This window comes from Etheostoma cragini, chromosome 1 (genome assembly GCF_013103735.1).
Source record: "Etheostoma cragini isolate CJK2018 chromosome 1, CSU_Ecrag_1.0, whole genome shotgun sequence".
In the NCBI taxonomy this organism is placed as follows: Eukaryota; Metazoa; Chordata; class Actinopteri; order Perciformes; family Percidae; genus Etheostoma; species Etheostoma cragini.
In genome coordinates, this window is record NC_048407.1 from 31,120,485 (window position 1) to 31,134,829 (window position 14,345).

Sequence of the window (14,345 nt, forward strand, 5' to 3'; positions counted from 1 at the left end):
AGTTGTCAAAAACGTACCCTATATTAAAAATGTGCTCAAAGTATCAAAAGTAAAAGTACACATGCCGAATATGCCAGTGATATAGATCCTACTTCTGGAAATGTGATGCATGTAAACTGTATTGAAAATGTACTTTGCCAACATGTCGCCTAGTTGCAAGGACATTGGATCAGTATAATCCCATGCCTCAATGTTATTTTGAGTTGATTGAAGTGGAAATTATCACAATGTATGCTTAACAAAAGGCAGTAGTTTCTTACGCCCTCTTGTGGTAGAAACCGCTGATACTACAGATGACAATTCCAATATGCATGGTAACATCTGGACCATAGTCTGTAAATATTAATATCCAGTCTATGATCTGGACCCAAAAACTTGCCATGGCATTCTTTTTTGGGCCAGTAATTTTATAATATCTTAGTGTGTGTGATTCACACCAAAATAAGGGCATCAAGCAAATCTACACACATAAATAATGATCTGTACTGTCCTTATTAAATGGCTTATGGATAATAAATGCATTTTGTTGCCCAGCATGAGTAGGAGGAGGAGCGAGGTGAAACTATAGATAATCCACTGCTGCCAACATAACCGAAAACCACAATATACAGGGGGGGCATGAACAGGATCCCCAACGGGAGTGAGATATGAATACCAACACATATTTTTGCTAAACAAGAAAACGCAGTTAAACGTATTTAGAAGTGCAAAAAGCAGTAAATGCACAGTCATACAGTGGTAATATACAGAATAAACCTTTGTATATAGAACCAGAATGTAACCTTTTTGAGCGAGGAAAACAATCTTATTTTGAAGTCCGTGAGCAACCTCCTCCCGGAAGCCAATTTATTTTCCTAGGATGGTGAAGGCATAGTGGGGAACCATATTTATTAGAAAGTTCCTTTACAGTCAGTCTTTAGCTGTCATAAATAAATAAATATATATAAATATAAGTGAGGATCTGATCAGTGGTACCGAGACGGTATGGGTGCGATGACTGCGATCCAGGATTTAGTCTTAGTTAACGAGCTACCAGGAAGACATGACCCGCCCTACTCCCCTTCTGATTGGCTAGTACATGGCGCCTTGGTTGGTGCGGTTGGTCAGGTTTGTGTAAAATGAGTTGGATTGGTTGAGGTTAGGGTAAGAATGTCGGGGTAAACCAATAAATCATATAGTCAGTCAGAGTAGGGCGGGACATGCCGTCACCATCCTTGGAAGAAACAAAACGTTTTCAATTTGGGGGGAGGACTTGCATCCCGGAAGTATGTTTCGGTGTGATAGCCTATCCCCTCTGTTTCATGCCTCTTTTGTGTGTATGTGTGTGTGGGGAGTGTTTTCAGAACTCAACTGGCTGTCAGATGAGGATATCGGTTCATTCCTTTAAGTTATAGTTTTATCATTTTTATGGCATATAGATAGCAGATACCACAGAGTGACAATGCAGATTCTCACTCCTCATGTGTACTGGGCTCAGCGGCACGGAGAGATTCTCCTCCGAGTTGAACTGAGCGATACAAAGGTAACGTTAACGTTAGGACGACATCATCCAACTAGCTGCTTTCAGCTTTAACTCCCCAAAAAACATGCCGTTTGCTGCTCAAGGACGAATGTGTTTAAATGCCTTTAAACGTTATGATGTAAATGCTGTGGCGGGTGTAACGTAACGTTGCTGTAGCGCTACGGTTAGCATAACCGTTAACGTTAGCTAGCTTAAGTGATGATGTTCAGTAACGTTAATAAAATGGCTACATGACCTCTAACGTTTATTTGTGATGTCCAGAAGAAAACTACTAATAAACATTTGTCATGTGTTCACAAAATATATTGCCTATATAACTTTAACGGGTAACGTTATGGGTTTAATTTGTCATATCTTAGTCATAAAACGCTAGCTAACTTTTAATGACTATAGTCTGCATGTGTTCTTGTGAATTTCTGTTTAATAATGTTGTAAAAAAAGTTGTAGTCCAAGTTAACTTTATAAAACATTAATGACTTAATGGAGAATAACAGATGAAATGACAATTTGACTTCCTTATTTTGTAGATAACTATACTCCGTAGTTACTATTAACCAAATACTTCTGATATTATCAGATCAGTCTTATTTTAATTTAACGGTATCAATGTGTTTTAAATGTAAAATCATATACCATAATATTCCATTAAATATTGTCCAGTCCAGGATACCAAGCCCTGCTCAACTTCAAAATACACTAAGATGTTTAATGATTTGTTCAAGCCAGTCAAACCCTGTATTCAGAATTATCTAAAATATTAGTCAGTTTGGGTGGGTTGTCTTCACCTCATCACTGAGTATCTAACCATTTAATTCTGCCAACCGTGTGTTTGCATTAGTAACATGAAATACAGGTTCCCTATCTCTCCATCTCGCCCTGCATCTGTTAGGCAAATGTCTTATAAAAGATGCATGGCCTTTAATTGTTGTTTTGGATCTCATTGAAGCCTCTTAGGAGAACTGAAACAGGCTGATAGAAGAACACCTGTCACGTTGAGGGCTGGGTATTGTTTATTTTTTTTATTACTGATGCCAATACCGTTACCAGAATTTTGACACCGGTTTCTGAACGATACTTTTTTCAATACCAACTTTTTGACAAATCCATTTTAATAAAAAATTACAACATTACAACATTAAACATTATGGGATAAATCCTTTTTTCTCAGCTCCACTACACCAATGTGACACAAACTGTGGTTGAGACTTTCAAAATACAACAAACGTGGTTCCAAATTAGCACCATCTACTATCCAAATGCTGGTAAAATATGTAAATGGATGGTCGATTTGCTACACTCACCAGCCCCAAAACACAATGGTAATCTATTGAGTGGCTCATCAAATTTGAACCATGCGCTAGCCATTTGGCTGGTGATACAAAAAGTTGAATTTGAACACTGCACAAATATGAGCCCAGTCTCTCAGATTTACTCCTCCAGCAGGAACCAATGGGCTTTGGGTTTAGTGCGACAGAAAGGGAAAGAATGTTACTAAGTATTGAGAGACTAACACATAACATTTCTTTTGTTGACACTAAGAAATTATCGAATATTACCAGACTTATTCTTTAATTTACATTGTGAGCGTCAGCGTCGGGTTGTTTGTGATGGCTGCCTTTTGTGTTTTTTAGGATCTTGACATCAGCCTGCAAGAAAACAACACACTTCAGTTCAGAGGTTAGTATTTTCATTGGTGCATGTAAAGAGGGAAAACATTTCAAGACAGTTTTGAAGTGAAACATTCTTAAATATTCCACAAAGATTATTTATGACATCTGTCATGATAGCAATTTCTGAATGAAACACATTGTAACGCTTAATATTGTTATAATATAACAATATAATCTTATTGTCCCACAGCACAGGGCCATGGAGCTAAAGGAGATAATGAATACAAGTTCAGTTTGGAGTTCCTGGAACCTGTTAGACCTGAGGTATTCATCTTTTATTCATCTGGTATATCTCACCTGTAGCTAAAACAAAGACCTAAACACAGATGGTCAAAACAGGATCGGCAGCAATGTGCAGTACAACAACAACAAAAAATTGTGTTTTTTGAAAAATGAAACCATGTAAACCTATTCTTGTACAACCTCAAAATACAATTATGAACCTGAAAATGAGAATAATATGGGTGCTTTAAAACGCAATAAACATAAACCATATTATTTGTTTAGTTTTTAACATATTCTGCCAAAACAAACTTATGCACAATAACACTTTTCATATAATTTCCCTTTTGCTATTCAGATGAAAAATCCACATTTTAATCATATTCGTCACAAATTTTTAAATAATTTCTATCATATATGTATAAAGCAGTAGGAGTAAATAAGTTTTACTTCTTCCTACTCCTTTTTGCATGTGTAAATAGTTTTTTAAGTACTGGAAATAATGGAGTTTTATTTTGTTGTTCAACTGTTTTTTTCAGATTTTTTCAATTACATTCTTCAAATAAAAGATATCAATCAATCAAGAACTGCAACATAGTTTCTTTTCGGGTGCAAAATAACAAACTGTTCACAAAACAGCTACTCACATTGTCATTTCCCTTTTTTGTCAAAGTAAAAAAATAAAAAAAAAGCACCTCATATACATTTTCTAATACTTTGTTCTCAGATCAACCATAAGTCCACCCAGCGTCAGGTGGACATCAAGATCAAGAAGCAGGAGGAGCGCTGGTGGGACCGGCTGACACTGCAGGAAAAGAAGCCTCTGTTTTTGGCTCCAGATTTTGATCGCTGGCTGGACGAGTCCGACGCAGAGATGGAGCTTCAGGCTAAGGTAGGAATTTGGAAAATAACAAATAACCACTCTGATGAGAGTAACATTTTGTATACCACGGGAAAGGGTTAAGATAGACTGCTAATGCAAATCTGGCTTGAGTCTGTTGTGGAGGCAACCAAATGTAGTCTTTGTTTGTGCAAACAGGTTTTGTGGGATTATTATAGTCTGTTAGAACACTTGGTGCAGTCAAGATAAAAAAGAGGTCTGGGTAAAGCTAATTTTTACGCAGTTTTTCTCCTCATGCCTGCAAAAATGTGCATTTCTCATTCTGGTCTGGCATAGCTTGGGATAGGTGTTGTAGTGGCAATCTGTCCACAAAAAATGTCACTGGAGGGAATTTGATGCCGTTTCCAACTCTTGCTGGTGAAAAAAAAATGAGGTCCGCCATCGTCATACGGTTAATCCATTATCATATAAATGTATTGTACACACCAAAAAACAAGCAGACGAGATCTAAAAAGATAACTCTCTCACAGCTGAGCTTGAAAGACTTTGTGGCTTCCAGATCCAGGTTCCTACCTCCCCTCGCCTGTGATTCCCTTTCTAGCCTCTAATGAGCACTTACACACAGGTGGGCAGGTGACATAACGACCAAACCATTGGAGAAGAAAACATGGCAATTATAACTGGAAAGCTATGCAATCAGTTTTAGAATCAATCAAATTAGAAGATCAACATTTATTTCCCATAAAGTCATTTAATTCATTCAACTTTAATGTATACTCGAGATGTCATGGACGGGTGGCCCCTCATTTACAACAACATATCAAATTTCAAAGACAGAAAAAAGTAGTGAAGAAGTCATTCCATCATCTGATCCTCTCTGTTTGGCTTGTAGCAGGTGGACAAAGATGTTTTCCAAACCAAAACGTTTGTAGCAATAACCGAGCATGCAATAGTTACCAGGCCTACTTCTTGCTTTGATTATTTCAATCCTTCTCTTCTGTTTTTTGTTTGTGATTGTTTTTCAGTTTTGCCTCTTCATATTTTGTTGATTAAATCCTCAGAAGTTGTTATTTTGGTTATTTTGTAGACACTTTAATTATCTTAGATATTTCCATGGGATCAATACCCTTTCTTACGGCTTTTCTTATTTCAAGTTAGCAGTTAAATAAAAAACAAAACTTTATAATGTTACACTGTGTGAATGTCCCTTATTGCTCTACAGACTGCACTAGTTTGTAAATGCACACTTCTGTGTGTAAATGTATTCCGGTAATGTTTTGAGAGTTCATAATTTACATTCACTATATTAAAACAAGTGAAGATTGCTATACTGTAAAAATGAAACACAATGATCAACATGTTTGGTCATTGCAGTGAGATTCTGTTGACGTGATTTCTTTCAGGAGGAGGAGAAAATAAACAAGATAAGTGTGGAGTCGAGAGTTCGTAAAGACCGTGAGTCCCGCTAAGCTCTTCACCTGCAAACATCAAAAACTCTCAGAAATGTTTCTGATACGAGCTGTCATTGATGTTAACATGTGTAACATGTCCTGTAGGAGGAGTTAGCATCAGCCCGTTTGAGTTATTTTTTTCTGTCCCTCAGCATACCTCGGGCTGAAGAAAGGCTACTTGTTTATGTACAACCTGGTGCAGTTCTTGGGATTCTCCTGGATCTTTGTCAACATGACGGTTCGACTCTTCATTCTTGGTCAAGGTTTGTAAAAAACAAAAACAAAACAACAACACTGAGTCAGTGAAGTGACATCAATATCCAGGTAATCTGCCACAGAAAGGCAAAGTCACTTGTAGAGAATAAATCTGACTGGCCAAAGTAAATAATACTTGTCATGTAATTAAATAAAGTTGGTCCTCGTGCCTTAGGTGTTGTCTCACCAAACTATTAGAGTTAGTATAGTTATAGTTGCACTATAAATGGTGGCTCTAAATGCACAGTATCTGCATTGCTTCTCTTACTACTGACAACAATTTTTTAAAACAAGTTTTAAAGAAGCCAACAAGTGGGCCAAAGTGGGTCAAAACCAGAGTGTCATCAGTAAGATAAAGGTTGGAGTGCAGTCATTTAATTGCCAACACATTATAAAGTTGTCCTGCACAAACAAACGAAAAATGTCATGGGCATTTTTGTGTGTGCTGGAGCTATAAAACAATGTGTTTGCCCCCGAAAAAATTGTGGCGTTTTAATGCATAATTCCAGTTTACTTCAGCTTCAGTCTTACTTTCGTAGTTTGGGTTGTAAATTCTAACAGCCATGGTTTTGTTCTCACCAAGTTAACTGTTGAGGTCTGGGAGCACATCAATATTGCCAAAACCAAGTCCAAAGGGGCAAGAAACTGTATCAGACAGGTTGTAAACAAGCCAACAGCTTAGCCAGTGTCAGTAGTATTCCTTCATTGAACAGTTGCGGGAATGATTTTACTGTTCGCGTTTGTTATTACAAATTAGTTGGGCATAACTTTGGTTTGTTTAAATAGCACATCACATTTAATTTTAGTCTCCTTAATGTCAGTTGTATTGTTCTTGGGTTTTATTTAGTACATCACATGATAAAAGGGAGGACAAAGACTTGTGAAACATCTAATTACAAGCAGAATTAACAGACTGTACAGGGATGGAATAAAAAAAACAGGAACAAAAACAAACAATTGTACTCCTTTAACAGCTTTTAAATTTGATAGACTAACGAATAAATAAAATAATTAGCAGTTTCTGGGTAAGGGGGAAAATAATTAGCACAACCGTGCAGTAAAATAAAATAAGCAGGAGGTCAAATAAAACACAGAGAGAGAGAGAGCGAGAGAGAGAGAGAGGAGAGGTCTGTGTTTTTGTTTGTGAGCAGCTATTCACAGATGAGCTCATTTGAATTGAAACAGCAACACAACACAGCAGGGATTTGTTTTGCAAATGACGAGGATTATGGATAGTGGCTCATGCAATGTGCTGTTTAATTATGTCTTGTTTTTGTTTGCCACAGATTCGTTCTATGATACTTTCCACACCACGGCTGATATGATGTATTTCTGTCAGATGATGGCCGTGCTCGAGGTCGTTAATCCCTTGTTGGGTCTGGTTAAGACAGGATTTCTCCCTGCTATGCTACAGGTAATACATGGAGACAGTCACTTATTGCAGTGGGATTTAAAGCTTTATGATCAAAACAAAAAATATTTACTGTAAAAGATGTATTCACATACGCACTGTTGCCAAAAGTATGTGGACGGTTAAACATCTCACTCCGAAACCATGGGCATTAATCTGCTGATAGTGTCATATTGCTATGCGCCGCTGCATAATAGCCTTGGGAAGGAACTTGTTTTGGTGGAACAGGTGGACGGTTAAAAGTTGTTTTAGTCGTGTGAGAGAAAACTCACATTGGACAGAAAGTCTAGCTAGCTGTCTGGATTTACCCTGCAGAGATCTGAGGAGCAGTTAACCAAGTCCTCATAAATCCACCAGAATTTAAAATTCCAGCACAAAGAAAGCGGAAAGTAACGGACATCCGGTCGACTTTTAGGCATCCCGGAAGGGGAACTCCGTGTATATAGACTAATCTGCTGATAAAGCAGCCTCCACTCTTCAGGTTTCAGGCTTTCCATCTGATGTTGGAAGCTGGCTGCAGGGATTTGATCCCATTCAGACTCCTGCCAATCCATGCAACCTCACGTCTCACAGGCTTAAATGTGTATTTACGCTTCCAGTCAAATCTCTGCTTTCAGGCAGGGCTGCATGATATGAAGAAAATATCCAATTGCGATTATTTTGACTGATATTGCGCTATGATTCACGATATTGGAGGGATTGATCATTTTGAGTTATTGAAAATTAAAAGAAATTAAATGATTACAGGGTGATTTTTGCGAGGATGTTTTTTTTAGTCTGTAGAATAGGATTTTTAGGCCTTTGACGTCTCTGCAGCACCACGATACTTCATTCAGAACGGTTTGACACATATTTTGCCTTTAACAAATGTTGCGCCCTCCAGTGACTTGGATATTGCGCTAGTCCATATTTCGGTTACAATAAAATTGCGATTAATTATGCAGCCCTACTTTCAGACTTGGAAAGCATTCGTAGTGTTGCACTCAGTTACAAACATGATAAGTGACAGAAATGATGTATTTAAAATTCTTTAAAAGCGACTTTGAGATTGTTCAATCGTTTCGCTTTGCCTGTGCGACCATCCGACAAGCAGTTCCAATGGAGGTTACTGGCCCCTTAAAGGTGTTGGATGGGGTTGAGGTCAGGGCTCTCTGCAGGCCAGTCATGTTCTTCCACAAAGTCTGAAAACCATTACTTTACATAGCTGTTGCATTGTGCACATGTGTATTCTCTTGTTGAAACAGGAAAGGGTTTTCCCTTAAACTGTTGGATTATCATCAAACCGTATGCTGTAGCATTAGGATTGGAGTTCATCTAAACTCTAGCATGGTTAATCTGAGATCTCTCTTCTTTGTGCTCTGTGATGTTGCAGGTGACAGGGAGAAACGTCATTCTGTTTGTTGTCTTTGGCAGTCTGGAAGAGATGCAGAACAAACCTGTTGTCTTCTTTGTCTTCTACCTGTGGAGCACCATTGAGATCTTCAGGTCTGCTCAGATCACCTTCCACCCCCCCATCTCTGGTGAACATGTGTTGTAGCCTTTTGTAACATCAGCTCCTTCCTTCTCCATATCAGGTACCCATTCTACATGCTGGCCTGTATCAGCACAGAGTGGAAGCTGTTAACATGGCTGAGATACAGCCTCTGGATCCCTCTGTACCCGCTGGGGACTGTGGCTGAAGGTTAGTGACTACTTTACTGGGAAATAGTGGCATAAAGAAAAGTCGGGGGAAAGTATAAGGGGTACACATGTTAGTCATTGCTGACAGTTTGTACTGTGCATGTTTCCAGCGGTGGCTGTGATCCAGTCCCTGCCCATCTTTGATGAAACGCGTCTGTTCAGCCTTCGCCTTCCTGCGCTGCTGGGACACTCTATAAGTTTCTCCTACACTCTGCAGCTCTACCTGGTCCTCATGTTCCTGGGTGAGACATCCACTAACACACGGCCATCCTCTCTCACTCACCTTCTACATCTGAACAAAACAGCCAACCAAAACCCAACATTACACCTACAGGCCTTGATAATGTTGAGTCAGTTTACCTTTTCGTTACTCTCACGCTGCTACGTGGTTGTAAAGATGGGTGCAGGTACATTTAGCTGTTTAAACGACGTGGGCCCTGGGCGGTCTTGCGTCTGGCCCTGGGCCGTGCTGGCTGCAAGATAGGGCCCACGATGTTCACTGTTATGGATTACTTTACCAAAGCCAAGCATGCTCAGGTTCTTTGCCCTTTTATTTCCGTAGTGTAATTATTTGAATGGAAGTTAATGCCTGCCTGAAATGTAAAAAAAAAAAAAAGAATTAGACAGAAAATCTGAAACACTGGCCAGCATTGGAAAACCCAATAAAGTATGTTTTTTGTTTTTTTTGCAATCGCACGCTACCAAGTGTATGCTTCTTAGGTTTTACTTTGTCAAATCATAAACTGATTTTATTGGATTTTCACTATAGTCCTGTGCAAACATGTCTCTGAAAATGCTGTGGATGTATTAATGAATTAATTGTGTAATGCTGTGCAAACAAGGCTTTTTGTGTGTTTGTCTGCTCTGACAAAAAAAGAAGGTTTGTGTATCCATCCAATGAGACCGAGATAAACTAGTGTATCAAATTAATGGTGACAAGGTTTCTTCTCTTCCCCAGGACTCTTCATCAATTTCCGCCACCTGTACAAGCAGAGGAGGAGACGATACCGCTCGAGGAAAAGGAAAGTCCACTAACTCACCAGCACTTTTCTTTTCCACACGCCCTGAACTGCCGTCCACTCAAAGATAAAGCAGCTGTTTTCTTTTCCTCTAATTTTCTTTTTATCATATTCACACACACACACACACACACACACACACACACACACACACAGACCTGATAATGGAGTACTGGTTACCTTATTCCTCCGTGTGAACGGTTAAACTTCTCAACGACTTTACTTTAGAACGGACATCTCATTAAAACACTGTACCGGGTTTATCCAGTGCTTCACTACTACCATGTTTATTCTCTTAATAATGTCCATGATTATTATGATCTTTCTCCGTGTCTGCGGTCACTGTCTAAAGTTTGGTTAGGACAGAAATATTTTACGTATTTTTCCATGGATTTCCTTGTTAGAGTAACGAGAGAAGTGTTTAATTTATGAACGTATAGGCGTAATTTGTTTTAGAGTTCAAAATGACGTGGTTTAGGAATAACATTCTGTGTACAAACTGCAACAGATCAGCCATTTTTGCTTTATTTATACCTTGTTTGTTCAAAACTAATATTGTTACCCTCAACTGCTTTTCAAAACGTGTTTTAATGGTCTTTAACCCAATATTTACAAATCAGATCCTTCACAGCCTGTTGATTTAACCTTTATATTTGTTACATTGTTGTTGTGTCTTAATGCGATTGAAAGCCAATGCAGTTTTGATACTCTCTCCGTTGGTGTGTTTAAGGACGCTTCAGTCTCTGGGAGTGTAGAACTTTTCTGCATTACTTTAGAATCTGCAAATGAATATGTTTATCTCCCTGATGTCTAGGTTTGCTTATTTTCATCTGGGTGTTATCATCTGAAAAGCCTGTAAACAAATGCTTGTTTTGTTTCTCAAATGTGGGAATTTATTTTAGAGAGTGTTTGAAAATTGTTCCTTCTTGTAATAGAGGCTACAATCTCAAGCTAGTTTCACGTCTCTGCAAGTTGTAGGGAACTGAACTTGTAGATTCTTAAAAAAATCTGTCTGCAGCGATGTAATTGATAAACTAAAACACCACTTTCATGGTTCTTGAAATGATACAGGTTATTTCAGATGCCTTTGGATGAAAAGACTTTGGCTCTTAACTAAGGTGCATTGAGCTTTGTCATTCATTGCTTTGATTAATAAAGCCATGCAAATTAATGTAAAAAGCAATATTTATATCTGCTTACACTATTCTTCTTACTGGCCTTTACATAGGTTTTACTAGTAACAACACACACGTTTGCCTATTACCTAATGACATACAAATGTTTTTTGTGTAACTGTTTTTCTTGAAAGCTGCAAGAGGGACAAATTTTAGAGTTGTTAATTGTGAATGATACATAATGAATCATGTAATGTGATTTTTTTTAAAATACAAAACTATGATGTTATGCTTTACAGCAAAGGGAAAATATCTTAAGTTAAGAGGTTTAGCCATCAGACTTCACAGCTCGCTCTCTTCATTGAAGAAAGGCAGGGATGCATTCGCTAGCTGACGCAGAAAGATCTCTATTCTTTCACTTCCTGGGAAGTTTGACCTGTTAAAAGGCTCCGCCATTTGAGAGGGGATGTCGGATGGACACGTATTTGAGGAAGGATTGATTGTTGCCATTTCCGTGTAGTATTTTGTGTACCTATGTGCTGAAAAAGTACAAACAGCAGAATAGGAGAAAGTGTAAAGAAGGACAGAAATGGAGGGTCAGGACAAAAGGCTTCATAAAAAGATTTTAACTGGCTTTTTGATTTGAAATGCTTTTAACTCGTTAAAGGACAATTCCAAATAAGTACCCCAAAGAGGTACTTATTAAAAATGTTTGCTTAATCAGCGTCAGGAATCCAGTAATCGCTTTTTAATTGTTTTTATTTGTTGTTGTTTTTAAATATCTTCGCTCCTGCAGCTTTTAACAGGAATGTGTTGCTCATATTTTCTTGGACAATAGATAACCAACGATAAGCTTCTATCACTGAACAGGCAGATTTAACTTGAACATTTTAGCAGCATGTAAAGTTTTTTTGTTTTTTTAGTTTTATTACTAGTCTTCGCTTTGATGGTTTGTTCCATTTGAGCCTGAATGTCCCACTGAATCGTTCGAGATATGAAAAGCCTACTGTACCTTCATAATCTCAGCGTCCAGGAAGTCATTACTGTAAACTTGAACTACGAAAGATTAAATATATATCTATGTTGTAATAATGAAGGAAATATGAATGACCTGATGAGCCATCCACTTCCTGTTCTCATAATTTCTTTCCCCACTGGCTGTACATGAGTTCTTGTTTGTCTTTTGTCCTTTCCAATCTGTTCAGCTTTGAGCCTTATCTTTTGTTGGTTCATATTTATCTTTGTTGTTTTTTTTGTCCATATATATTTATAATTTGAAAGTTTTCTTTTGGTGAGGATCTGCAGTGGACATACAGCTTGATGAAGTTATTTTATTGCATTTCAAAAGTCCCTATGCAGGCAAATTCACACTTGATTGTAAGTCACAATTAATTGTGCTCTGATTAAAAATAAACATAATAGTTCCTATGTTGGAGGTGGGCAGTTTTTTTAAGATCTAAGTTCCTGTTGTAAAATGTCAACAATGTTGTAAAGAGATTTTTTTTGCTTAGCATCCATGTTGGTTCTCCTGTCTGCGTCTCCAAACTGGGAGCGTGCTGATCTACTGGAGCTAACTGACTATGGATAATAACCTCGGACAACCCCAATTCAAAAGATCAGAACTATGCCTTTAACCTTTCTGTTTTTCTAAAAAGATTAATGAAAAAGTGACTGTAATACATGTTATGTCTTGGCAGAGAGTCCAGGAGGCTTTCAGGGAAACATGGAAACTGTTGGATATGTCAGCTTGTGCAAGAAAACGTGTTAAAACTTAAGGAAAGTGGATCGGTTGGACAAATATTTTTCCAGGGCTATCCTAGTTTTTGTTTTTATTAATATTCTTTTAACAGTTCAATGAATTTATACTCAGTGGAGTCTCACTTTGCCAGACCTTCCTCCACTGTGGCCTTGCGGAGGAGGAGGGTCCGGCTAGTCCATACAGCATTCCAGGTTCAGAGAGAAACGTGCTCTGGTTTATTGGTATTTCTCTAAACCAATCACAGTCGGCTTGGGAGAGCAGAGCGGAGCTTCTGCAAAATAGCCTCGGGAAGGAACTGGTTAGGTGGAACATGTGTACATTCAAAAGTTGTTTAGTTGTACAACAGAAAACTCCGGTTGGACAAATAGTCTAGCTAGCTGTCTGGATTTACCCTGCAGAGATCTGGGAAAAGGTTAATTATAGTCCTTATAAATCAATGGGAGTTTAAAATGGTAACACAAAGGAAGCCCAATGTAACGTAAGGCAGCCTAAATGTCTGAGCCGTCCCAGAAGTGGAAAGTCGAGGATGTAAATGTGCTGTATTTATATAGCGCTTTTCTAGTCTTTACAACTACTCAAAGTGCTTTTACATCATACAGGATACATTCACCGTTCACACACACACATACACACACCGAGGCTGCCGAACAAGGAGCCACCTGCTCATCAGATACACACTCGCACACATTAACTCTCCGATGGCACAGCATCGGGGGCAACTCAGGGTTCAGCGTCTTGCCCAAGGACACTTTGACATGGGACTGCAGGGCCAGGGATTGAACCAGTCCACCACTGAGCCACAGCCGCCCATGATGAATGATGAATCTGTTGAGGCCCCCTGCCACTCTTTAAGCCACCACACAGGTGTTTTCTGTTTGGGTGTTCAGACTGTTTGATTGACATCCCCCTCACTCTCTTTGCTATACCTGTTAGGGCGGGACAACTTAAACCTCAATCATCCTAATTTGGATTGTACGGTGACCTCATCTGGTCTTCAGCGTGTTTTTTAATGATTTCGGGGTTGAAAGGGTTCGAAGCACCTCTGATAAAGTGGTTCCTTTTTTATCCCTTAGTTTTAGACCTTTTGTAAAAAAATTAGGCTACAGTGAAAAATAATTTGGTCACATGTATTTTCATTTATCAGTGACCCATCTTTTCTTAACTCTACTCGGATTACAGTCCAAAGACTCTTTACTAACTCTGAACTACGTCTCCAAACTGTCGTATTACAAAAATACAAACATTTGTAAAAGTACATTTTTACACTAAATATGTCACAGAATGTAACGAGAAACCATACATGTGTTTTGGACACATTTTCTTTATATGAACATGTGGAACTCTATTTTAAAATGCTGTGAGTCCTCACTGCGAAGCAAATATTGTTCTTCTATACTAAC

The 14,345-nt window shown here is 38.4% G+C and overlaps 1 protein-coding gene across 3 annotated transcripts; it reads left to right on the top strand.

Annotated features, from left to right (window-relative positions):
* Window positions 1–1,258: 1,258 nt before the first annotated feature.
* On the top strand, window positions 1,259–10,283 carry LOC117940705 (very-long-chain (3R)-3-hydroxyacyl-CoA dehydratase-like). Of its 3 annotated transcripts, XR_004655826.1 has the most exons (12): window positions 1,259–1,522; window positions 3,154–3,199; window positions 3,383–3,456; window positions 4,142–4,306; window positions 5,659–5,710; window positions 5,859–5,969; window positions 7,248–7,375; window positions 8,745–8,857; window positions 8,947–9,053; window positions 9,163–9,294; window positions 10,011–10,184; window positions 10,215–10,283. XR_004655826.1 is itself a non-coding variant. In XM_034865911.1 (11 exons), exons 1-11 carry the CDS (start codon window positions 1,442–1,444, stop codon window positions 10,085–10,087), a joined length of 1,086 nt encoding a protein of 361 aa, XP_034721802.1. In that variant the 5' UTR covers window positions 1,259–1,441; the 3' UTR covers window positions 10,088–10,277. The 3 variants fall into 3 exon arrangements, 2 of the variants coding, with proteins under 2 accessions (XP_034721802.1, XP_034721876.1); XM_034865911.1 differs by having other exon boundaries at window positions 10,011–10,277; XM_034865985.1 differs by having other exon boundaries at window positions 5,662–5,710; window positions 10,011–10,277.
* The last annotated feature ends 4,062 nt before the right edge of the window (window positions 10,284–14,345 follow it).